This window comes from Amphiura filiformis, chromosome 13 (assembly GCF_039555335.1).
Source record: "Amphiura filiformis chromosome 13, Afil_fr2py, whole genome shotgun sequence".
NCBI classification, from domain to species: domain Eukaryota; kingdom Metazoa; phylum Echinodermata; class Ophiuroidea; order Amphilepidida; family Amphiuridae; genus Amphiura; species Amphiura filiformis.
Genome location: NC_092640.1, coordinates 16,235,941 through 16,256,659, shown reverse-complemented (window position 1 = coordinate 16,256,659; position 20,719 = coordinate 16,235,941). Strand labels below are relative to the sequence as shown.

General features: G+C 36.8%; 1 protein-coding gene across 1 annotated transcript; it reads left to right on the top strand.

Annotated features, from left to right (window-relative positions):
- Nucleotides 1–695: 695 nt before the first annotated feature.
- On the top strand, nucleotides 696–10,744 carry LOC140167443 (prolyl 4-hydroxylase subunit alpha-3-like). The gene is made up of 5 exons (XM_072190750.1): nucleotides 696–728; nucleotides 3,201–3,245; nucleotides 6,737–6,805; nucleotides 7,463–7,559; nucleotides 10,603–10,744. The coding sequence occupies exons 1-5, from the start codon at nucleotides 696–698 to the stop codon at nucleotides 10,677–10,679; spliced, it is 321 nt and encodes a 106-aa protein (XP_072046851.1). The 3' UTR covers nucleotides 10,680–10,744.
- Nucleotides 10,745–20,719: the final 9,975 nt, after the last annotated feature.

The following is a 20,719-nucleotide window of genomic DNA, read 5'->3' as shown; positions in this document are numbered from 1 at the left end:
ACCTGTTAACTTATATATTTGTGTACTAAAGTATAAGGACACGTGAATAAAATCATGTCGAAGACAAAATGGCCGCTAATCCGCCTATTGTCTAGACCTAGGATACATATTCCGAATAAGGGCAGCAGACTAGGATGCCTATCCCTTCCTCTAGATCCCTGGTGATACATGGTCCGTGATGAGGTGGTAACCGACTTGTTTATTTCCTCAACTGATTCCTTTCTTACAGCGTGAGTGAATAAATTACGTTTCTTATAGTCTTATCCTGAAAGGTCTGCCGGCTTCTCCAATGTGCGACTTCTGACAGTTCTTGCATGGCATTTCATAAACTCTGATTTAGTTTATTCAACATTTGGTGTGCGTGCACGAGATTGATTTCAGTACTGTGAGGCTTTGTTGCTAATTTAGATGTTTTGATTTTTAGGGCGCCCGCTACGGCGGGGCCCCTTATTTGTCTTGACTTTGTAAAAAGCTTCTAATTTCGGTCTTTCTAGATTTACTTCGCAACTGTTTTGCTTAAAAGTCATGCCCAGCTTAGAAATAAAAACACAACCCGCTTGGTTTTGATTTTGATTTTATTACCGTTTACTAATATGCATTGAATGCAAGTAAAATAGTGGGAATACAGCGGGAATTAACGCTTGAAATACGAAATTAATCAAATTCCTTTCGGTCTTCTAAAAATGCTTTAAGAGATGGCGCTATTACGATCGCACAATGTGACCCAGGTGAGGAGCGGCATAATTTGACGTGGCAATGATTCCATTGATAAACATGGTTTCTTGTTTTTAAAAAATTGTTGCAATTTGTTGTGTTATTTAAAACATTTACCTTTAAAAAAATCCTTAAAATGGGTTAAAATCCCGTGCGTATAGGCTTGTGATCTTTGTTTGAAATACCAAATTATTGGGTTAATAAAATCACTCAATACACTGTGACTTTTGTGTCGCTTAAACATGTTAAACGAGTTCAAATGGTTTTAAAACCTGATATCCGCGGCGACTTTCTGTTAAATCAATAACCAGGCATCAATATTGTCAGGTATTACTTACAACCGACAGTTATATGTGACCCCTCGCCACAAATGAGCCCTGAAGTCGCCAATCATCATTTTTTGAGATATTCAACCAAAATATTCTGCTTGAAATTAGCTTTAAAATGACGTATAACATGTCTATAGTACTTGACATTTAAGTAGTGAAAAATCAATAAAACAGTCAATAAATCCTTTGTTTCCTATTGTTTATTGTTAAGTTCGATGGAGCATATCTCAATAGTGGCACTGGCGACATCCGGGCTCAGTTGTGCCGAGGAGTCACATATTATAATATGTCCACTTTGAAAACAATCCTTAAGAACTAAATAAAATAATTCTGCTCTAACAACCCTCCACAACATGATTTCCTAACAATAGTAACCGAAATGGTAAGATCTTTATTCCTTTTTATTTGAAACCAACCCTCTTTCATCACAAGCACATTCAGTCATTTAATGAGGCAATACAAACGATCGATGTTGGTGTTGAAATGAGCAAAATTTTGAGTTACACCTTTTCAATGTAAAATTAATTTTCTCGGTCAAATGAAAAGCAATAATTTTAATTTTTTCAGTAAATGTCAGGAAAAAACTGCAATGCTTGATACTGTATTTTTTTTCAAATCCTAGTGTTAAACGTAGGCGTGAAATTCAGTCATTCAGTGTAAGATTTTCGATTTTGATCAACTCTGCCCGCGAGCATTTTTGTGGATCAACCTTTTAGCTTTTCAAAGTGATATAGTTCGCTAATGAAGGATTTTCCCAACTTTCTAACGCACATCACCGTGAGCGATATATCATAGTTTTGTCAGAATTTCCGTTTTGATTTCACCATTTTTGGTTTGGACCGTGGATTTTCCCATGGACCTCAAGCGTGCGTCTCTTAATACGGATTAACCTAGGTTAACAAACAGACAAAATGGTCGACATAATCATGGAAACCATATAATTTGCCATTGCAGGCTATCACCATGATCACGGAAGCAAATATCCAAAATCCACTTTAATTTACCAAAGCACGCAAATGGGAGATTTGGGCTACAAAATCGCTGGTCGAGTAATCCTTGCTTTCAATGCAGAAGGGACCTGAATTAGAACAATGGAATTATCGACTATTTTTTACATTTTAGGAGCATGACGTGAATAAAGGTGAAATGAAAACGGAAATTCTGACAAAACTATAATAGATAGACCTACACGATGTGCTTCACAGAGGTGGGAAATATTTTTCTTTAGCGAATTATATTAGTTTGAAACGCTATAAAAATGAATTCCGAAAAAAGCTCGCGGACGGAGATAAGACCTATAAAAATCAAAAATCCTTAACTAAACGACACAATTTCATGCCTAATTTTAACACCAGGATTAAAAAAAAATATGTATAGCCAAGCACTATGTTTTTAACTGACATTACTGAAGAAAAAAAAATTGCTTTATATTTGACCGAGAAAATTAATTTCATAGCAAAAAGGTGTATCTCTGAATTGTGCTGATTTTATCGATCGACATTTAGCGCGACTATGCATAACAAAAGGAATTTTTGACCAGCGTTCAGAGTGTATTGTTTGTCCTCTTGTCCGTTACAATTCGTCTTTTCGATATAACCATGTTCTGATCACCCCCTAAATAGACAGAAAGCGGGTCGGGGGACCGCTAATAAATCATGTAAACGATCAGCTAATGCAAGGGACAGAACACCCTCCGGGATGACCGTGGCAGTTGCGTAACTAGGGGGAAGGGGGGGGGGGCAACGTGCCCCGGGTGCTACCACTAGCGGGGCGCCAAATCGGCCTCGCTTAAAAAATATTGCATGATTGCAATTTATTTTAATATCATAATGCCGATGCCATTCCCACACCCCCGCGTCTAAGATATTCTAGGGTGGGGGGGGTTGGTGTTGGTGGTGGTAGTGGTAGTGGCGACAATTTGGTTTTTTGCCCGGGCGCTACCAGCCCTGTAGTTACGCCACTAGACCGTGGGAGTTTACCAGAGGGGGTGTAGCAGCTAGATGAACGCATCACTGATGAAGTCTTCGGATCGGAAGATCAAACGTCTAAAACGTGAGTAAATTATTTGACTTGTTAAATTTACTTGTATATAATATATATAATAGATGTAAACGTCTAAAACGTGAGTATTTTTTTTTCCTTTAACCACGCTAACAGACAGAAATAAAACCGGATAAACGTGTGGCAACTGTTTTATTTTACGTAAGTAAATAACAAAGAATCCCCAATTAACGGGCACTTTAAGATTATAGAAATACAACATGTTTTGAAAGCTAGTATAAGTAGACAACTGCTATCAAAAGGTGATGGAAGTGCTATGTGGACTGATTTGTCTTAAATAAGTAAAGACCTGACGGAAAGAAGTGTTTGACAGAACAATGAGCGAAATTTAGAGAAGTTGAACACTCTATAGCCCTTTTTCCTACTTCCCATCATGCACTATTCCAGGGGATACGAGTGTCGCAAAACCCATCATCTCCCCGGGGAGTACTCATTTCATTCTGGGATATAGACATTAAGTAGGGATAACCATCAAAATTTCATGTTGCCCCTATTGCTACAAAAGATTGTTTTCTGGAAAGAACTCATCAATAGAAGTATTTTGGTGGTTAAATGGTGAAAATCGGTCAAAAACTTTTCGAATTATGAATTTTCAAAGTTTCCCATTGTGACCGGTCATTGGAACGAAATGAAATGACAAGGTCCAAAAATAGCAATTGGGAGCAAAATTGGCATAAGCATATATTTACCTTTATATATTTCTTTATTTTAACATATATGCAAACATGAAACAAGCATATTGTCAAAGTATCAAAGGGGTTTCTTATGAAATGGCACTTTACTAGTCAGTGGCATAAATTATTTTTTCAAACTGAGGCATTGAAATCATGCATTTAGAGAACATTTGGCAAAAATCATCCAAGATGGCCGATATGGCACAAAATCAAAATTGCACTAAGTACAGGTGAACTTTTTTTTTCACAACCAAAAATGTCAATGTTATTGGGTTTAATATGACCAACTAGTAGGTGTATGCAAAGAAAATCTTAAGTGTCATTGAAGGTCATTGACTCATTCACAACAATAGATGTTATCCACTTCACTCATCATGCTCATGTGTGACTTCTAACAAAAGGTGCTGGTTCCCGTAGTATTCCTTATTCAATACAATTCAATGCATGACCTCGAAGTTAGCTGCATGACTTTCGCGGGCTATTTTGAAACAGTTATGGTTGCACATTCAGGTACTTCTTTTGAAAGTTCTAAACAAGGTATAGCCAGCAGCAAGTTGTAGATGGTATAGGCCTAAATATAAGAAAACGTTTAGGGTTGAAATCAGGTGAACAATACATCGAATGAGCACGAAACTTCACATTTATGTTCAGAAAGGTGTCTTCTTAGCATGATTCGAAAGGAGTATGGAAATTCCAAAGGGAAGCTGGTGATTTAATTTGTAACTCGAGATCTACTTGTTCAATTTTTTAACTTTTTTACAGAGGGTATGATAGAGGTATTACTGGCAACTCTGCCAAATTACAGCTCAGTAGGCCACGTTGTTCACCTGATCTTATTGACATGAATATTTGTGCCATTCTTGAGCAGTGCTGAACTCAGCCACTGGCAATTAAGCGCACTGTGGCGATGGAACAAATGATCTTCAATAAACATTATTGATGGATTTCTACTTGTTTCTGTACTTATCTCAGCCAAGTGGTATAATGTTTAGCATTCATTGCCTCAGTATTTGTTAATTAGACAATTAAAAATTACTAATTACTTGTTGCTACATTAATAAAGTTCGTTGACCTCTATGTATAGGGATTTAATGTAGGCAACATTCAAAAGGATGCTACGGACAAACGAAACATGGTAAAAGGCTCAAATTTCTTAAGCAGACCTAGGTTGTGATCCTCTTTACTTCAGTAAACTAAAAACTAGTAAAACATAGAAAGTTTGCGACAAATCTGAAAGAGCGCCCTCATGCTCAATTTTGTCCAAAAAGTCCATTTTTACGAAAACGCTTTGTCGAATTCTCTTTTAACTTTCAAAACTGGATTGTTGAGCTTATTGTACATCTAGTTACATGCCTCAATCATGAAAATTTGCATCTCCAGTGCCAGATAAGGGGTGTTTTAAAGAAATTTATATAAATATTGAAAGATATTTGACCACCCTGTATCTACATAATTGAAGTCCTTGACCGCTAAAAGTTCCATATGGCTAGGGGGGCAATTAACATGATTAAGTTAACTATATTAAACATGTGTCAAAACTTTACATTATCAATGTACGCCGAGGGGTGACACCCCTAACTGAATTAATATTTTCATTCTTATTTTGCTTGTTACACCCTGTATATTATATGGGTCACCCTGTATAATTACTCCCATTGTATGGTTTCTGAAATCGTCTGAGTATATGCTATCAGAATAATATACTTTTATTGGGTTCTAATGTAAACTTTTGAAGTTATAGTACCAAACCTGTAAAAGCATGTGATTTGTTTGAAAAATACACATGCAACGTAACTGGTGCCCAACATAAAAAACATGACCCTCTGCGAGTCAAGATGGCACCAGATGGCTTCATATATCAGTCTCTCTATAGCCTTGGAAACCATGGGGAATCGGTATATTGGGTGGTAGTAGCAAGGGATAACATCAGAGTACTATGACTGGGATACCATCTGGACCAGATGCTTTGTTGATATTATGTTGCAACAAATGTTTCTTCACCTACTTTTGCCTGAACACACAATTTCCAAACTTTTAAGTGCTTCTCAGTGGAGTATTTGGGATAGGCTAGCCGTTATCATCACATAGGACGGTAGAATTGTCATTAAAGAAACTTGAGAGGTATCTGCCTTATCCTTGGATGTGATTAATGTGGAGCCGTCTGACTTTAGGACTGGAATTTTAGATTTGCCTTCCTTGCCCATCAGTCGACGAGCTGCCCAAAACTTTGGAGCATGTCTGAAGTTTGATTGTCATCTGCTCTCTCTTATTCTGGTTTTGTGCGAAGCAGCAGCTTTCCTAAATATAGATATGTCTTCATTTCTTGCTCGGTTGTAAATACGAGTTTTTTTTTCATCACAAATTGCATTGGTGATATACGCAAAGGACGTTTATAGATTGCTTCTTTTAAGAAGGTGTTCCTATGTAGCCTCTGCAAGACAGCTTCCCAGATGGCTTAGATGTTGACAAGGTCTGATGTTCCAACAGTGTGGTCGATGGAAACGGAAGAGCAGAGGTTTGGACCATCAGTTATGATAAGTTCCAAGCAGTCGCAAAGTTGGTGGGTAGCCCATGACACAATTTGAGTAAGATCGTATGTGCAGTAGAAGTTCAAAGCTGTTCCACCTTCTTCATCAGTGGGAGATACGCTTGGCAGCCATTCGCGGTGATGACAGTTAAAGTCCTCGGCTAATTATACAGATGTTAGCTTTGGTTTTGCAGATGAGATTGTCATGGTGTCTGTCATCCAATCCAATCCAAGACTCCAAGGACTTTTTTTGTATCTTAACGTGACTTTATTTACTAAAAGAACAAGCCAGACAGCTATTGTACTGGACATTAGGGAGTTTAAGGTCAAAAGTCATCAATGGTTATTTAAGAACTTCATAAAACATGCTCTGATATAGTATTAATTAGCTTGCATGGTACTTTTGTAATCCTGTTATATTAACGTTACAGCTATCAGAAGTTGAAGCTGGTGGCCGTACTGTGTTCCCAAAGCTTGGAATTTCCATCCCGCCTATAAAGGTATGCCAAATTTCAAACGTTTGAAAACATTCTTGCGATTAGCAACTGTATATTTATATGATTACCATTAAATGTAGACTTACCTGGTCCCGGACATGACCCCAGCAAACACACAACGTTTTACAGAAAATGTTTAAATGTCGAGTTATATAAAGGCTGTAAAAACGTTTTAATAACATTCCTAATACAGTTTTGAATACGTGATGCGATACAAGTGTTGACAAAATAGTTTGCAAAAATGTTTGCCCAAAATATTTTACAATAACGTTCATGATCTTTTATGTAACCCGACATTTAAATGTTTTAAATAAACCTTTTAAGAACATTTTTTGTGTTTGTTGGGAGATCTCTGCCATCTCTAGAGTTACAGATCGTGATGTGCATTACAGTGTGTGTTCTCTTCAAGTGATTACAATTCTTTAATACCAGTGCAATTAGAACCTCGCGATTGGAACTTCGCTATGTACATGATGGTGAAGTGGTGCCTTTTTCTGCGCACGCGTTTGGCGGCATTATTTCTTGCTTCGGGTTTAATCGGAATAAATCGTGAAAAGTCGATTTTTAAAGATTATATTTTGGCCTCTATTGCGTGCAGCGCTTAAGAATAGTGAAGGGACATGATTTAAAATTCCGTGTTCCGTGTTGATTTCTCTACAGGGTAGTGCAGCATTTTGGTATAACTACTTAAAAAATGGCGATCCTGATTCCGACATGTTGCATGCAGGATGTCCAGTGCTACTCGGAGAAAAGTGGGGTGAGTACAAGAAAATCCAAACAATGTGCCTCCCCCCCCCATATCTAGCCATAAATCTCAAACATAAATGTTTTACGGAACATATTGCGGTACACACTGCCACAGGGTTGTACCGGTACTAAGGCGGATGGACAGGTTAAAAGGGTCCTTGCTCCTTGTCCATGGGCTCCAAGGCTCTTGCTACGCCTACAAAATGGGCTATTCCAGAAATTAATGGCACCCACCCCCTAAAGAAGACATGTGAATTTGTACCATAAATTTTTGGGAATTCCCAGACCAAAATTTTATCCAAAAAAATTGGGAATTCCCATTTTGATAAAAAAAATGCTTTAAAATATTGGGAATTCCCAGTGACCCTAAAGAAGACATGCACATTTTTGCCAAAATTTTTGGGAATTCCCAAGCCTAAAAAGGCATCCTTTTCTTGGGAATTCCCATGTCTTCTTTAGGGTTGTGAGAATAATGACCATTTTTTGGGGGAATTCCCAGAGCAAAAAATGGTAAAATTTTTTGGGAATCCCATGTCTTCTTTAGGGGGAGTACCTTTAATTTCTGGAATAGCCCAATGAACGCCCAAGATATAATAGACCTATTCGCCATAGAATGATGAAGTAACACGATTAACTACCATGCCATAGCAATAGATGAATACGTTATTTTAATATATCACCCTGCACTACAAGTAGGTTGCACTCATCACCTGTGTATGTCTGCAATCATAGATTGAATATACAATTCCTGTTCTTTGATATCTATGGTTCAATGCAGGGGTACCACGTGAACGTACTAGTGCTGTGCGATATATACAAAAATTGTATTAACCTATTGCTATGGTAGTTAATCATGTTACATCATCACTTCTACGGTGAATTCAATATATATAGAAGAAAGGTCTCAAACCTGAACAGTTCTCAAACACAGGCCTGTCACATTACAAGGCAATTCTTTGGACAGAAATATTTTAATATTTCTGTCCAAAGAATTGCCTTAAAAGCATGCTTAAGGGGGTACTACACCCCTGTGGTAAATTTGTGACTATTTTTGCATTTTTCTCAAAAATAATAATACACTGGTAACAAAGGTTATATATATTATTGGGGCAAGGAATCCAGTTACTACACTGAAATTTCAGTGACTCAAGACAAGCGGTTCAGTATATATGATAGGAAACGAGGTACATCCTAGCTGTACCTTATTTCTTATCATAAATAACAAACCGCTTGTCTTGGGTCACTGAAATTCCAGTGTAGTAATTGGATTCCTTGCCCCTATATTATACATAACTTTTGTTACCACTGTGTTATTAGTTTTGAGAGAGAAAAAAAAAGACACAAATTTATCGAGGGGTGTAGTACCCCTTAAAACATTACAAAGGTAATTCCCAAAATGTTATTCCACACCAACTCTTGCAAAGGGGGTTTTCCCATCTCTCATGGAATAACTTTAAATTGTAAACAAAGATAAATGATCAAATTAAAGTACCCAGAGCTCAACACAATTTGATTTTGAGTTGTTCTGCTAGAGCTGTCAATTATTTTACACGGTGGGCGACTATACACGATGGAAGTGTGATCCGCATTACTGATTTTGCCTCAAAAGGCATTATTAGTTCAAAAAAGTATTTTTAATTAAAAAAATAAGATATTAAGAATAAAATCTTTAATAAATTCCTGGAATGGACTGTCAGGAACTTTAGATTACAAAAAACAAAAGCAGACAAAATACAAAAGCCAAATTTTAAATTTTGAACTTTTCTGTTTTTTCTTTATAATGTGTTCCAAGAAATGTGTTTTGTGATTTTTTTCTTCAAAATGTTTTTACACCAAATCTGTATTTATATTTAGTTAGAGCACTTTTTGCAGCACAGACTGCACAAACTTTTTTTCGAGACCACTGCGCCACTTGTGAAATCTAACTCCGTAGTCGTTATATAACTCTGCCCCCTAGCGGTCGTCGTTTTTTAAAAAGCGCCCTCGCTAAATACGCTAAATTCTCGCCATCCATGTAATGCTTCAATTGTGATGCTATCAAGCAAAATCAGTCGGAACTCGAAAATATTACATTTTCAGTTTCTTGAAGGATAGTAAAAAGCATTTTAGTAAAATAATAGTAAAAGCTGCATTTTGCAGAAAATCCCATTGAAATTGAACAAGCAGTTCCAAAGATAGGAGCAGTTAAATAGTTTCCAAAACAAAAGAAAACAAAAGGAAAGCTTTCTTTTATTTGGCTATATCTCAAAATCAATATTTCTGAGTTCCGACTGATTTTGCTTGATAGCATCACAATTAATAATTGTATTTAATAAAATGCGACTATAGAGTAGTGTAGTTGACAGCAGACTTAAAAAAGGGATCTTGTGTTTCAATTCGGCGCGTACCATACCATAATGAGTGCCCACCGCTTACATTATATTAAGTTATGACAAGTTATGAAAATTTACATTATTACCTATAACTCAAGAACCCATAAACCCATAATGTAATTTTGAAATTCTCAAAACTTCCTTTTAGAAAAATGTGTCACTTTTTACAAAAAAACAGACGATCGTTGGACTCCAAAAATTCTCCAAGCATTTGATAAGCTTGTTCAATCAACCAGTACTGTGTGATTTGAAGTTAACAGAAAATTTGATGCGATCAAGGAAAATCAGTCGGAACTCGGAAATATTAATTTTTTATTTTCTTACAAGATAGTAAGAGGCATTTACAAAGCTGCATTTTGCAGAAAACCCCATTGAATTTTAACAACCAGTTCCAAAGATATGAGCAATTAAAGAGTTTCCAAAACAATAGGAAAGAAAAGGAAACATTACCTTTGTTTGGCTATATCTCAAAATCGATATTTGCGAGTTCCGACTGATTTTGCTTGATCGCATTACAAATCATCACCATATTCATTGAAACCAGCTGTTTCACCATGTATAATCTCGTGGAGGCATGTGACATATTTATCAGCCTTTTAGTTAGTTTTAAAATTTGCTGGTCACAGCTACTGCTGGACTATAATAATTCTCATATTTGTTATATTCATTTTATTTGTACAGCTTCCAACCTTTGGATATTCGAGTATGGCCAGGAATTCCGACGAAGATGTGGCTTGACCAGAGATGACATATATTAACCCTAACCGCTTAAGGTTAAATACCACTAATGTATTACACAGGTTTCAATGGGAAAATGGCTAATTTCGGGTGAAATTACTCAGAACTCTCACAGTTAAATGCCACTAATATCAGGTGAAACTATATGATTTAGATGCCAAATGATCAAAAACTCAACATAAGTTGACCTGAGACTTTTTTTGTTTTAACGCACTGAACCGTAAACACCTTAAAATGGCAGTGCGCTCTCGAAGCCGAAAGTTACAATATGGTAGGGCGAATATTTACTAAAAACTGAAGCCGTGCGTATGAATTTTGGCACTATAGTATTACAACAAAAATGTCATATAATGAGAGAAAATATACCATTTTGAAGCATCAAACCCTAAAAAGTACTCGTCGTATTTCCATGTATCGCCCAGGCCTACTAGTGGTATGTAACCCTAAAGGCTTTTTGGCGATGTGAAAGAAAAAAGAAAGGAATAAAGAGAAAAAACAAAGAAAGAAATTGTTTGCTCTGGGTGGGATTCGAACCCGAGACCCCTCGCATGCCAACCACTGGCTCGGCGACACTTAGCCACGGGTGTTGGGCTTCGCTGGCCAGCGAAACCGTGCATATATATCACTTAAGGCGATTGCGTCAACACACCACGTGGGATGCACGCACGAACAGCGCATATCAAGTAGTATATTGTAGTAATTAGTACGGTTAGGGTTAAGGAAGCATATATTGAGTTTCGATAGTGGTAACCGAACCCTAACCGCCTAAGGGCTTTCTGGCGACGGAAGGGAAAGAAGGAAGGAATAAAGAGAGAAAAACAAAGAAAGAAGTTGTTTGCTCTGGTTGGGATTCGAACCCGGGACCCCTCGCATGCCAACCACTGGCTCGGCGACACTTAGCAACGGGTGTTGGGCTTCGCTGGCCAGCGAAACCGTGCCTATATATCACTTAGATCGATTGCGTCATCACACCACGTGGGATGCACGCACGAACAGCGCATATATCAAGTAGTATTTTGTAGTAATTAGTACGGTTAGGGTTAAGGAATCATATGACTTTCGATAGTGGTAACCTAACCCTAACCGCCTAAGGGCTTTTTGGCGACGGAAAGGGAAAGAAGGAAGGAATAAAGAGTGAAAACAAAGAAAAAAGTTGTTTGCTCTGGGTGGGATTCGAACCCGGGACCCCCGCATGCCAACCACTGACTCGGCGACACTTAGCCACGGGTGTTGGGCTTCGCTGGCCAGCGAAACCGTGCCTATCACTTAGGGCGATTGCGTCATCACACCACGTGAGATGCACGCATGAACAGCGTATAAGTAGTATTTTGTTGTAATTAGTACGGTTAGGGTTAACGGATACCTTCAAGTCAACCGGACTATGGCCAGGAATTCCGACGAAGATGTGGCTTGACTAAAGATGACATATATTAACGGATACATTCAAGTCAATCGGACTATGGCCAGGAATTCCGACGAAGTGTGGGTTGACTAGAAATGACATACAGGGTGTCCCAGAAAAAAATACCGAGCGAATGAATTTGGACGTAAGTCGAGAAATAGACATCAGAATCCACAAATCTAAACATCAGCATGTAGCCTATCTTATTCTGCATCCCATACGTCGATTTTACTGGAATCGGTTGACTGAATGCGAAGAAATGAACGATTACATAACGCATGCGTCAATTCACTTCATTCCAAGTTTGAAAGAAAGATCATTCAACACAAAGCGCACTATTATAGTGGTTAACTGTTAATGGGCTTCATGTTTTGTTCTGTGAAATCATTTTCGTTCTTTTTAAACAATCTATTTCTTGCAAAACATTTAGTTAGGTTTTGTTCAAATTTGAAAACCTGCACGATATTGAAAATGAAAGCTTGATTGTAGATGATGCTCAGTACTTGTAAATATCTTTTTTCATTAATGTTGATATAAATGTTGCATAAAGAATTATTGCATAAAAGAATTCCAGGTGGCTTCAATTATTTCTCACAAATTGAAAGTTTTTGAAATATTTCGTAGAAATTGTAATGCAAACTTAAAATCATTTAAAAATTCAACATTAATGTTACAAGGTATCAAAAATCACACGCACACTGTAAGAACTTGATCATTGCCATTCTTGGCTCAAATGTTCTTTGGAAAGTTAAAATATAACATTTGAACAACCTAAAGAATTAAAGTTGGAAAGCTTCCAATTGCAGAAATCAAAGTTTTCTCGGACAAACTATTATTCATCTTCAGTGAAAGCAGAAATAACATAACAACGTCGGGTTATAAAATAGATAATGTGGACTCAATTTAATGAGATACACAAACTTTAGGAAGCTGTGAGCGAGTATGAAAAAAACCGCCTGTGATCAAACTTGGAATGAACTGCATTGATGCGCGAATTATGTAATCGTTAATTTCTTCGCAACCAGTCAACCGAATCAAATAAAATTTTCGTACGTGATGCACAATATAATAGGCTATGCGCTACATTTTACATATTTTGATTTTGATGCCTACTTCTCGACTTACGTTCAATTTAATTCACTCGGTAATTTTTTCTGGGACACCCTGTATATTAACGGATACCTTCAAGCCAATCGGACTATGGCCAGGAATTCCAACGAAGATGTGGCTTGACTAAAGATGACATATATTAACGGATACTTTCAAGTCAATCGGACTATGGCCAGGAATCCGACGAAGGTGTGGGTTGACTAGAAATGACATATATTAACGGATACCTTCAAGACAATCGGAGTATGGCCAGGAATTCCGACGAAGGTGTGGGTTGACTAGAAATGACATATATTAACGGATACCTTCAAGTTAATCGGACTATGGCAAGGAATTCCGACGAAGGTGTGGGTTGACTAGAAATGACATATATTAACGGATACCTTCAAGACAATCGGAGTATGGCCAGGAATTCCAACGAAGATGTGGCTTGACCAGAGATGACATATATTAACGGATACCTTCAAGACAATCGGAGTATGACCATGAATTCCGACGAAGGTGTGGGTTGACTAGAAATGACATATATTAACGGATACCTTCAAGACAATCGTAATAATAGTTATTTACTTGTTTATTAATATACAGGTTGCACAACTTATAAATTCCCCCCAAAATACTTTTTTTTTTATAATAAATCGAAAAATGTTCTTCCGAAATGCAAACTTGTAAAAAGATATGTGTAGCCTTATTTGTTTTACACCTATGGAGCAAATTATAGCGTCAAACATCATTGCGTTCAGTCACAATGGTTCATTATGTAAAAAAGAGACCGTTTTAAACTGTGTTAAAAGTTGCATCTGAGTCCATATGAGTCAACTCTCAACACATTCATGTGTTTGTTAAAGAAAACCTGACTGCTATGGGATCAGGTGCAAGTTTTAAAACGGCCTCTTTTCTTACATAATTAACCACTGTGACTGCATGCAATGATGTACGACGCTATTGATCCATATGGGTAAAACAAATAGGGCTATACATATACAGGGTGTCCCAAAAAAGAGGCCCCTCATTGTGCCCTCTTTTTCTCCTATTTCTGAAAAGTTGATCAAATATATTTTGGTATGTTAAGAAACCTTGAGTCGTTAGCTTTAAGAAACCAAAACAATTATATCAATCGGCTCACAACTTTTGAAGATATGCTCTTTTAAAGAAATGTACCCGTTTTACACTCTGTCCACGGAGCGGAGAAGGTTTTCAAAGATTGAAAAGGAGTACACATACCATGCATGAATATCAAACATTCCTCAATGATAACTTTATAAAATAACTTTATTTATGGAATGGGCTTTACCGGTAGGTTTATGGGCAATGGATTTTGCTAATAGTGTCATTAATTTGTGGGTAAAATGGATGCCGAATGGGACTTCTTTTGCTTTACTTGCAATTACTTATTTTTTCTTGGCCTTTTTGTTTTATTATGTTTCTTACTTTTTTATTTTGTTGTTTCTTGCTTTCTTTTCTTTATTTACAACATAAGTCATTTCTCTTTTTAGGATAAAATGTAGCCCTAAAAGGCTGTTTGGTTTGTCTTTGATTCTTCTGAAGTGAGTTTACTGTGCTGCTCTGCCCTCTACCTACCTTGTTGCCTCCTTGGCGAATACATGTTTCGCCCCTGGTCCTCATTGCATCAATTGCGTTGCGTACCATCCTTGTGCGCCGGCTAAGTTGCGAATGCATTCAGTAATACGTTTGTGAAGATCTTGGATTTTGCCACAAAGTGATAAAATTCCTAGCAGCCAAAGTTCCATAAATATACCAGTTATACCACATCCATCCATCCCTGGTAGTGGTATACTCAGAAACAGATTTTTACTATCAATGCATATTATCTGTTTTTGACTATAACAATGTAAACATGAGCAAGGTCATGTTTTTGTAGCCTCAGCAGGTAGTACTGATAAGGAACTTTAAAAATCATTTTATTTTGTAAACAGATAATACTCTGTTATTATTTATGGATGGATATATTAAACATACATTTTGTTTTGTCAACGATGAAAATCCGTTCACAAATAAAGTTTTTAGGACCTATAACATTGATACTAAACTCTTATTTTGCACAAATAAAAGATAAAAGAAAGAGGAGAAGAACATGCAAAGAAAGACTCCAATATAAATATTTATAACATTTCATATAGACATTCCACAGTCCACACAAGAAATTGATAGTTGGAGTGGAGATGGGGGATGGGTGAGGTCATTAAATAATCCCTAAATATTAGATGTAATTTTTTATTAGACTTTTCTTTATTTGTAACTTAAACTGGTTTACTGATTTTGTAATATATCAGTAATATTCCATTTCCTAGGACCGGAAGCCCGTGTTGTGAGGGCCACAAACTGCGGCTACGTACAGATACGCGAACGCTGACTTGTTTTGTTCTTTATGACCAGAGGAAAAGTTCGACATATCGCACGACTCTTTAGGGTATTTGGTTTAAAAGATAGAGGGTTATTGCACAAAGTACAACGAATTGGTTTGTGACCGAATGCAAGACATCAATTCATCTAAATATACAGATTTGGTGTAAAAACAACGGTTATGGAGAAAATCACGAAATAGTTAAATTTGGCCAACTTTTTTTGTACATCAATATACAGGGTTCGAATTGGCATGTGGGCGATTTGATTTGGGGCTGAATTGACGAATAGTATCGATATCGATATTGATATTTTTACAGAGCACGTGATATTTCGATATGATGATTCGAATTGTCACCTGTACTAAAGGTGTCAGTTCTGCAGGAACTGACACAAAAATTACTAGCATTCAAAGTACTTGTGTCAATGCAAAATTATGAAACATGATCTTATCCATGGCGCAGAAAGAAAGAAAGAAAGAAAGAAAGAATGAAAGTTAGAAAGAAAGAAAGAAAGAAAGAAAGAAAGAAAGAAAGAAAGAAAGAACTAGACTTAGCTGTGGTCTAACCCACGAACACAGCCGTGTGGTGACCCCTTAATGACCTTTGACCCAAAAATGTATGAAAACTCCCATAGACATTGGCTAATGTCAATGCATGGGTGTACGTGGCACCACTTTGCTGTTATTTGTGGCAGAAGGTGCATTTTGAAGGTTTTTCGTTTCAGACCGGAAGTGACCCCTTAATGACCTTTGACCCAAAGTAAAATAATACCACATATGAATTGGGTAACCACAATTCATGTGTGAACATACCGTTACTGTGCTACGTTTTTCTTAGCTAATAAAATTTTTTGAATGTATTTCGTTTTATACCGGAAGTGACCACATAATGACCTTTGACCCCAAATCTGTGAGGACCCCATAGACACTGGGTAATAACAATGCATGTGTGCAAGTGGCGTCACTTTCCTACGTAATTTGTGGGAGAAGAAGCATTTTAAGGGTATTTCGTTTTATACCGGAAGTGGCCCCTTAATGACCTTTGACCCTAAATAAAAAAATACCACATATACACGGGGTAACCACAATTTATGTGTGAACATACCGTTACTGTCTTATGTTTTTCTTAGCAAATAAAAAATTTTGAAGGTTTTTCGTTTTTTACCGGAAGTGACCCCTTAATGACATTTGACCCCAAATAGAAAAATACCACATATGAATTGGGCCTCCACAATTCATGTGTGAACATACCGTTACTGTCCTATGTTTTTCTTAGCAAATAAAAACATTTGAAGGTTTTTCGTTTTATACCGGAAGTGACCCCTTAATGACCTTTGACCCCAAATATGTGAGGACCCCATAGCACCCATAGTGGGTAGGAGAACATGAAAACTAATATGAGATACTGTATTAGGATCACATATTAAGTATCATGTTAGAGTATACTCTTGTACTCCAGAAGACAGGATCACATATTAAAGTGTGCGACACTATGGAATATAAAAAGCATGATATGGGTATGTTAAAAATTGAAATGAGGTATGGGGCTGGCTGGGGGTGGCTACGGGTCGTTATCTCAAGGACAATATTGTTCAAGGTTGCGCCGCAGGCTTACAAAGAAACAATAGCAATCAAGCTTAAACTTTAAATTAGCACCCGATAGAGGGCAGGGCCTGAAGAATGAGGGAAATTATGGGGTAATATTTAACGGAATAAACTGCATAATCATATTATTTAGATTTATTCCGTTAAAAATCTTATTTTAACTTATCAAATCAAGGACAATATTGTTCAAGGTTGCGCCGCAGGCTTACAAAGAAACAATAGCAATCAAGCTTAAACTTTAAATTAGCACCCGATAGAGGGCAGGGCCTGAAGAATGAGGAAATTATGGGTAATATTTAACGGAATAAACTGCATAATCATATTATTTAGATTTATTCCGTTAAAAATCTTATTTTAACTTATCAAATTACTAGTTTTTATATTCTATGGTGTCAAATTTTTATTCACAACGTTGTAAATACGCATTAAATATCTCAAGGACAATATTGTTCAAGGTTGCGCCGCAGGCTTACAAAGAAACAATAGCAATCAAGCTTAAACTTTAAATTAGCACCCGATAGAGGGCAGGGCCTGAAGAATGAGGGAAATTATGGGGTAAATATTTAACGGAATAAACTGCATAATCATATTATTTAGATTTATTCCGTTAAAAATCTTATTTTAACTTATCAAATTACTAGTTTTTATATTCTATGGTGTCAAATTTTTATTCACAACGTTGTAAATACGCATTAAATACGATTAATAACAACAGAGGGCGCTTTTTCTTTAATATGTGATCCTGTCTTCTGGAGTACAAGAGTATACTCTCACATGATACTTAATATGTGATCCTAATACAGTATCTCATATTAGTTTTCATGTTCTCCTACCCACTATGGGTGCCCATAGACACTAGGTAGTAACAATGCATGTATGCAAGTGGTGTTACTGTCCTACGTAATTTGTGGGAGAAGAAGCATTTTAAAGGTATTTCGTTTTGTACCCGAAGTGGCCCCTTAATGACCTTTGACCCTAAATAAAAAAATACCACATATACACAGGGTAATTATAATTTATGTGTGAACATACCGTTACTGTCCTATGTTTTTCTTAGCAAATAAAAATTTTTGAAGGTTTTTCGTTTTATACCGGAAGTGACCCCTTAATGACCTTGGACCCCAAATCTGTGAGGACCCCATAGACACTGGGTAATAGCAATGCATGTGTGCAAGTGGGGTCACTGTCATACGTAATCTGTAGGAGAAGAAGCATTTTGAGTTGAAATCACGTTTTTGACCCCTATGACCCCAGCGTGACCTTTGACCCCACGAGTTTCATGTGACATGTAGGGGCATGGTCAATGATGGTTGTGACCAAGTTAGGTCCAAATCGGTGTAAGCATGTGAGTGCTAGAGCAAATGTAGTGGTCGGCAGAAAGAAAGAAAGAACCTGTAAGAAAAAAGACACAGCCGTGACTAACGTCACGGCTGTGTAAGAAAGAAAGAAACTACACTATGGTAGATGAAAAGTGCAGCACTACACACAGGTAAACAGGCAAAGTAATGATTTTGGATTACTCGCCTATCACTCAAATGATCATATTTAGAAATTTATGATATTTTAAGTACAGAGAAAGATAAAAACATATTGATCTGTCTGGAAATCTACGGAGAAAACAAGAAATTATCTCGTGTTTGCTATATAACCAACATAAGACATATCGGCATTCGGCAGGTATTTTGTGAAAAACACTTTTCAAAATAATCACAAAATACACCCTTCCCTCGCAATTGTTCCAGTCCCCAAATCTGCCGATTCTTTTATCACCATCCAAATCACTGGCTCCATAAAGTGGAAAGCTAAATAAATATCGCTTACTCATAGTCATGTGAGGTATTAGACTACCCCGAAGTCCACTTGCCCATTGTGCATACTCTGGATATTGTATTTAAGCTTAAAACTCTGATTTAATTAATGTGTGCACAATTGATAGATTTTCACATCTGATCTTTTCAGTCACCCTACTCCCTCTCTCTGTTAGCTTCCCAAGTGGACTACTGACTTTGCCTTGCGGTTAAGATTTTTAACACAGTACTCTATGGAGAGTTAGGCCAATTTCTGGCCTAACTAAATTGGCCATGATGTAATGTATCTTTAAATGGATCTGCCTTGTGATTGGTCGTCATATCTCGCTATGGTTTAAATCTTCTGGGCCCGCGCCATTACCACTAACTACACCGTAAACAACTGTCTGTGGTATTTGCGGCGCTTTTGTGCTGACGCGAAAGTTAATCTCTCATCAAACATCTAGCGCGTCCATGCTTAGTACTTGTGGTTAATGGACTGATAAACAAGTATGCTTGACAGTGTGTTTTAGAGAGCAAAGTCCAGGGGTAAAGTTCTGCTTACAATTCAAAGTCCATAGTCGAATTGTCGGGGTTCGCTATCAATAAACTGGTAGATTCCAAAATCAGAATTGTTCAGTATTAAAGTGAGCCATTATAATTATGCAAGATAATGTTGCATTAAATTACTTTCATTGTCACTAATCATCTGATATTTTTAACTCTTTATGACCATTTTACTACTGAATACTTGAATGTTAATAAACATCAGTATAATTTTGAGTTCAACGAAATGGGTTTATCATGACTAATAATAACATATTTTTAATAAAATTCGACTATGGCATAGTCTAGTGAGGATAGGTGAACTTCTAAAAATAATAGCTGCCGCGTAGTTGTTTGTAAGTGTACAGCGTGTTTGATAAATAACAGCACCATCGAGAGATTTAGTGTACTAATGCGGATGCAAGCAAACCATAATAGCTGCATGATTTCTGTTTAGGTGAGGCCTGGGAATAAGCATAGACCCTGGAATTAAAATAGCTGCTGCGGAGGTAAAATATTAGTGTAAAATCATAGCTGCCATATGTGGTTTCTTTGGAACCTGTCTCCTACAGTTCTGCGCCGAAATAAAATGCGAGTAAAGCAGTAGTATTGTAAATCGATTGCTTAAATTTAACTTAGTCATATAAACTCTTTAAATAAATAAATCAAGTTGATTTAATTAGGTCTAAGAAAACTGTTTGTTTAGCGTGTTTGACCCTAGATTTTTTCTTTCTTTCTTTTTTTTTTTTTTTTTGCAATAAAATAAATAAATAAAAATTTCTGTTCTATCACATGAGATATATTATATGAGTGTGTGGTTGGCGTGTAGTTAAAAAAAAAACCTTTAAAAAGTTCTGAAATGTTTTATTATAAAATGCAAACATAATTCATATTCCATAAAATGTTCGTTAACTCTATCTTACCGGGGGCATGCGAAAAACTAATTCTGTCACGCCAAAGACTAGGGGTGCGTCATGGAGACTCACGAATAATTAATTTTGTTTTACACAAATATTGTAAGCGATATTGAGCTCAAACTTGATATTTAGAAATACATGGCTGTACGATTTTTTTACCAAAAATCAATTGTTGTCCCATGGTTTGTAGATATCTATCGAATTTACAAATTTGGGTAAGGTGCACTCACATGACATCATTTGGATCATGATGGGACTAGTGTAAGTATCCAATAGAGAAAACCCATAGCTATCCATTGATAGAACAGCATAGAGGGTTGGTATAGAT

Excerpts from the sequence above, each read along its gene's own strand:
- LOC140167443 (XM_072190750.1), top strand. The coding sequence starts at position 696 with ATGGCGCTATTACGATCGCACAATGTGACCCAG. Across the intron at positions 3,246-6,736 it reads TGGCAACTGTTTTATTTTAC|CTATCAGAAGTTGAAGCTGG; the intron begins GTAAGTAAATAA and ends TTAACGTTACAG. Across the intron at positions 7,560-10,602 it reads GCTACTCGGAGAAAAGTGGG|CTTCCAACCTTTGGATATTC; the intron begins GTGAGTACAAGA and ends TTATTTGTACAG.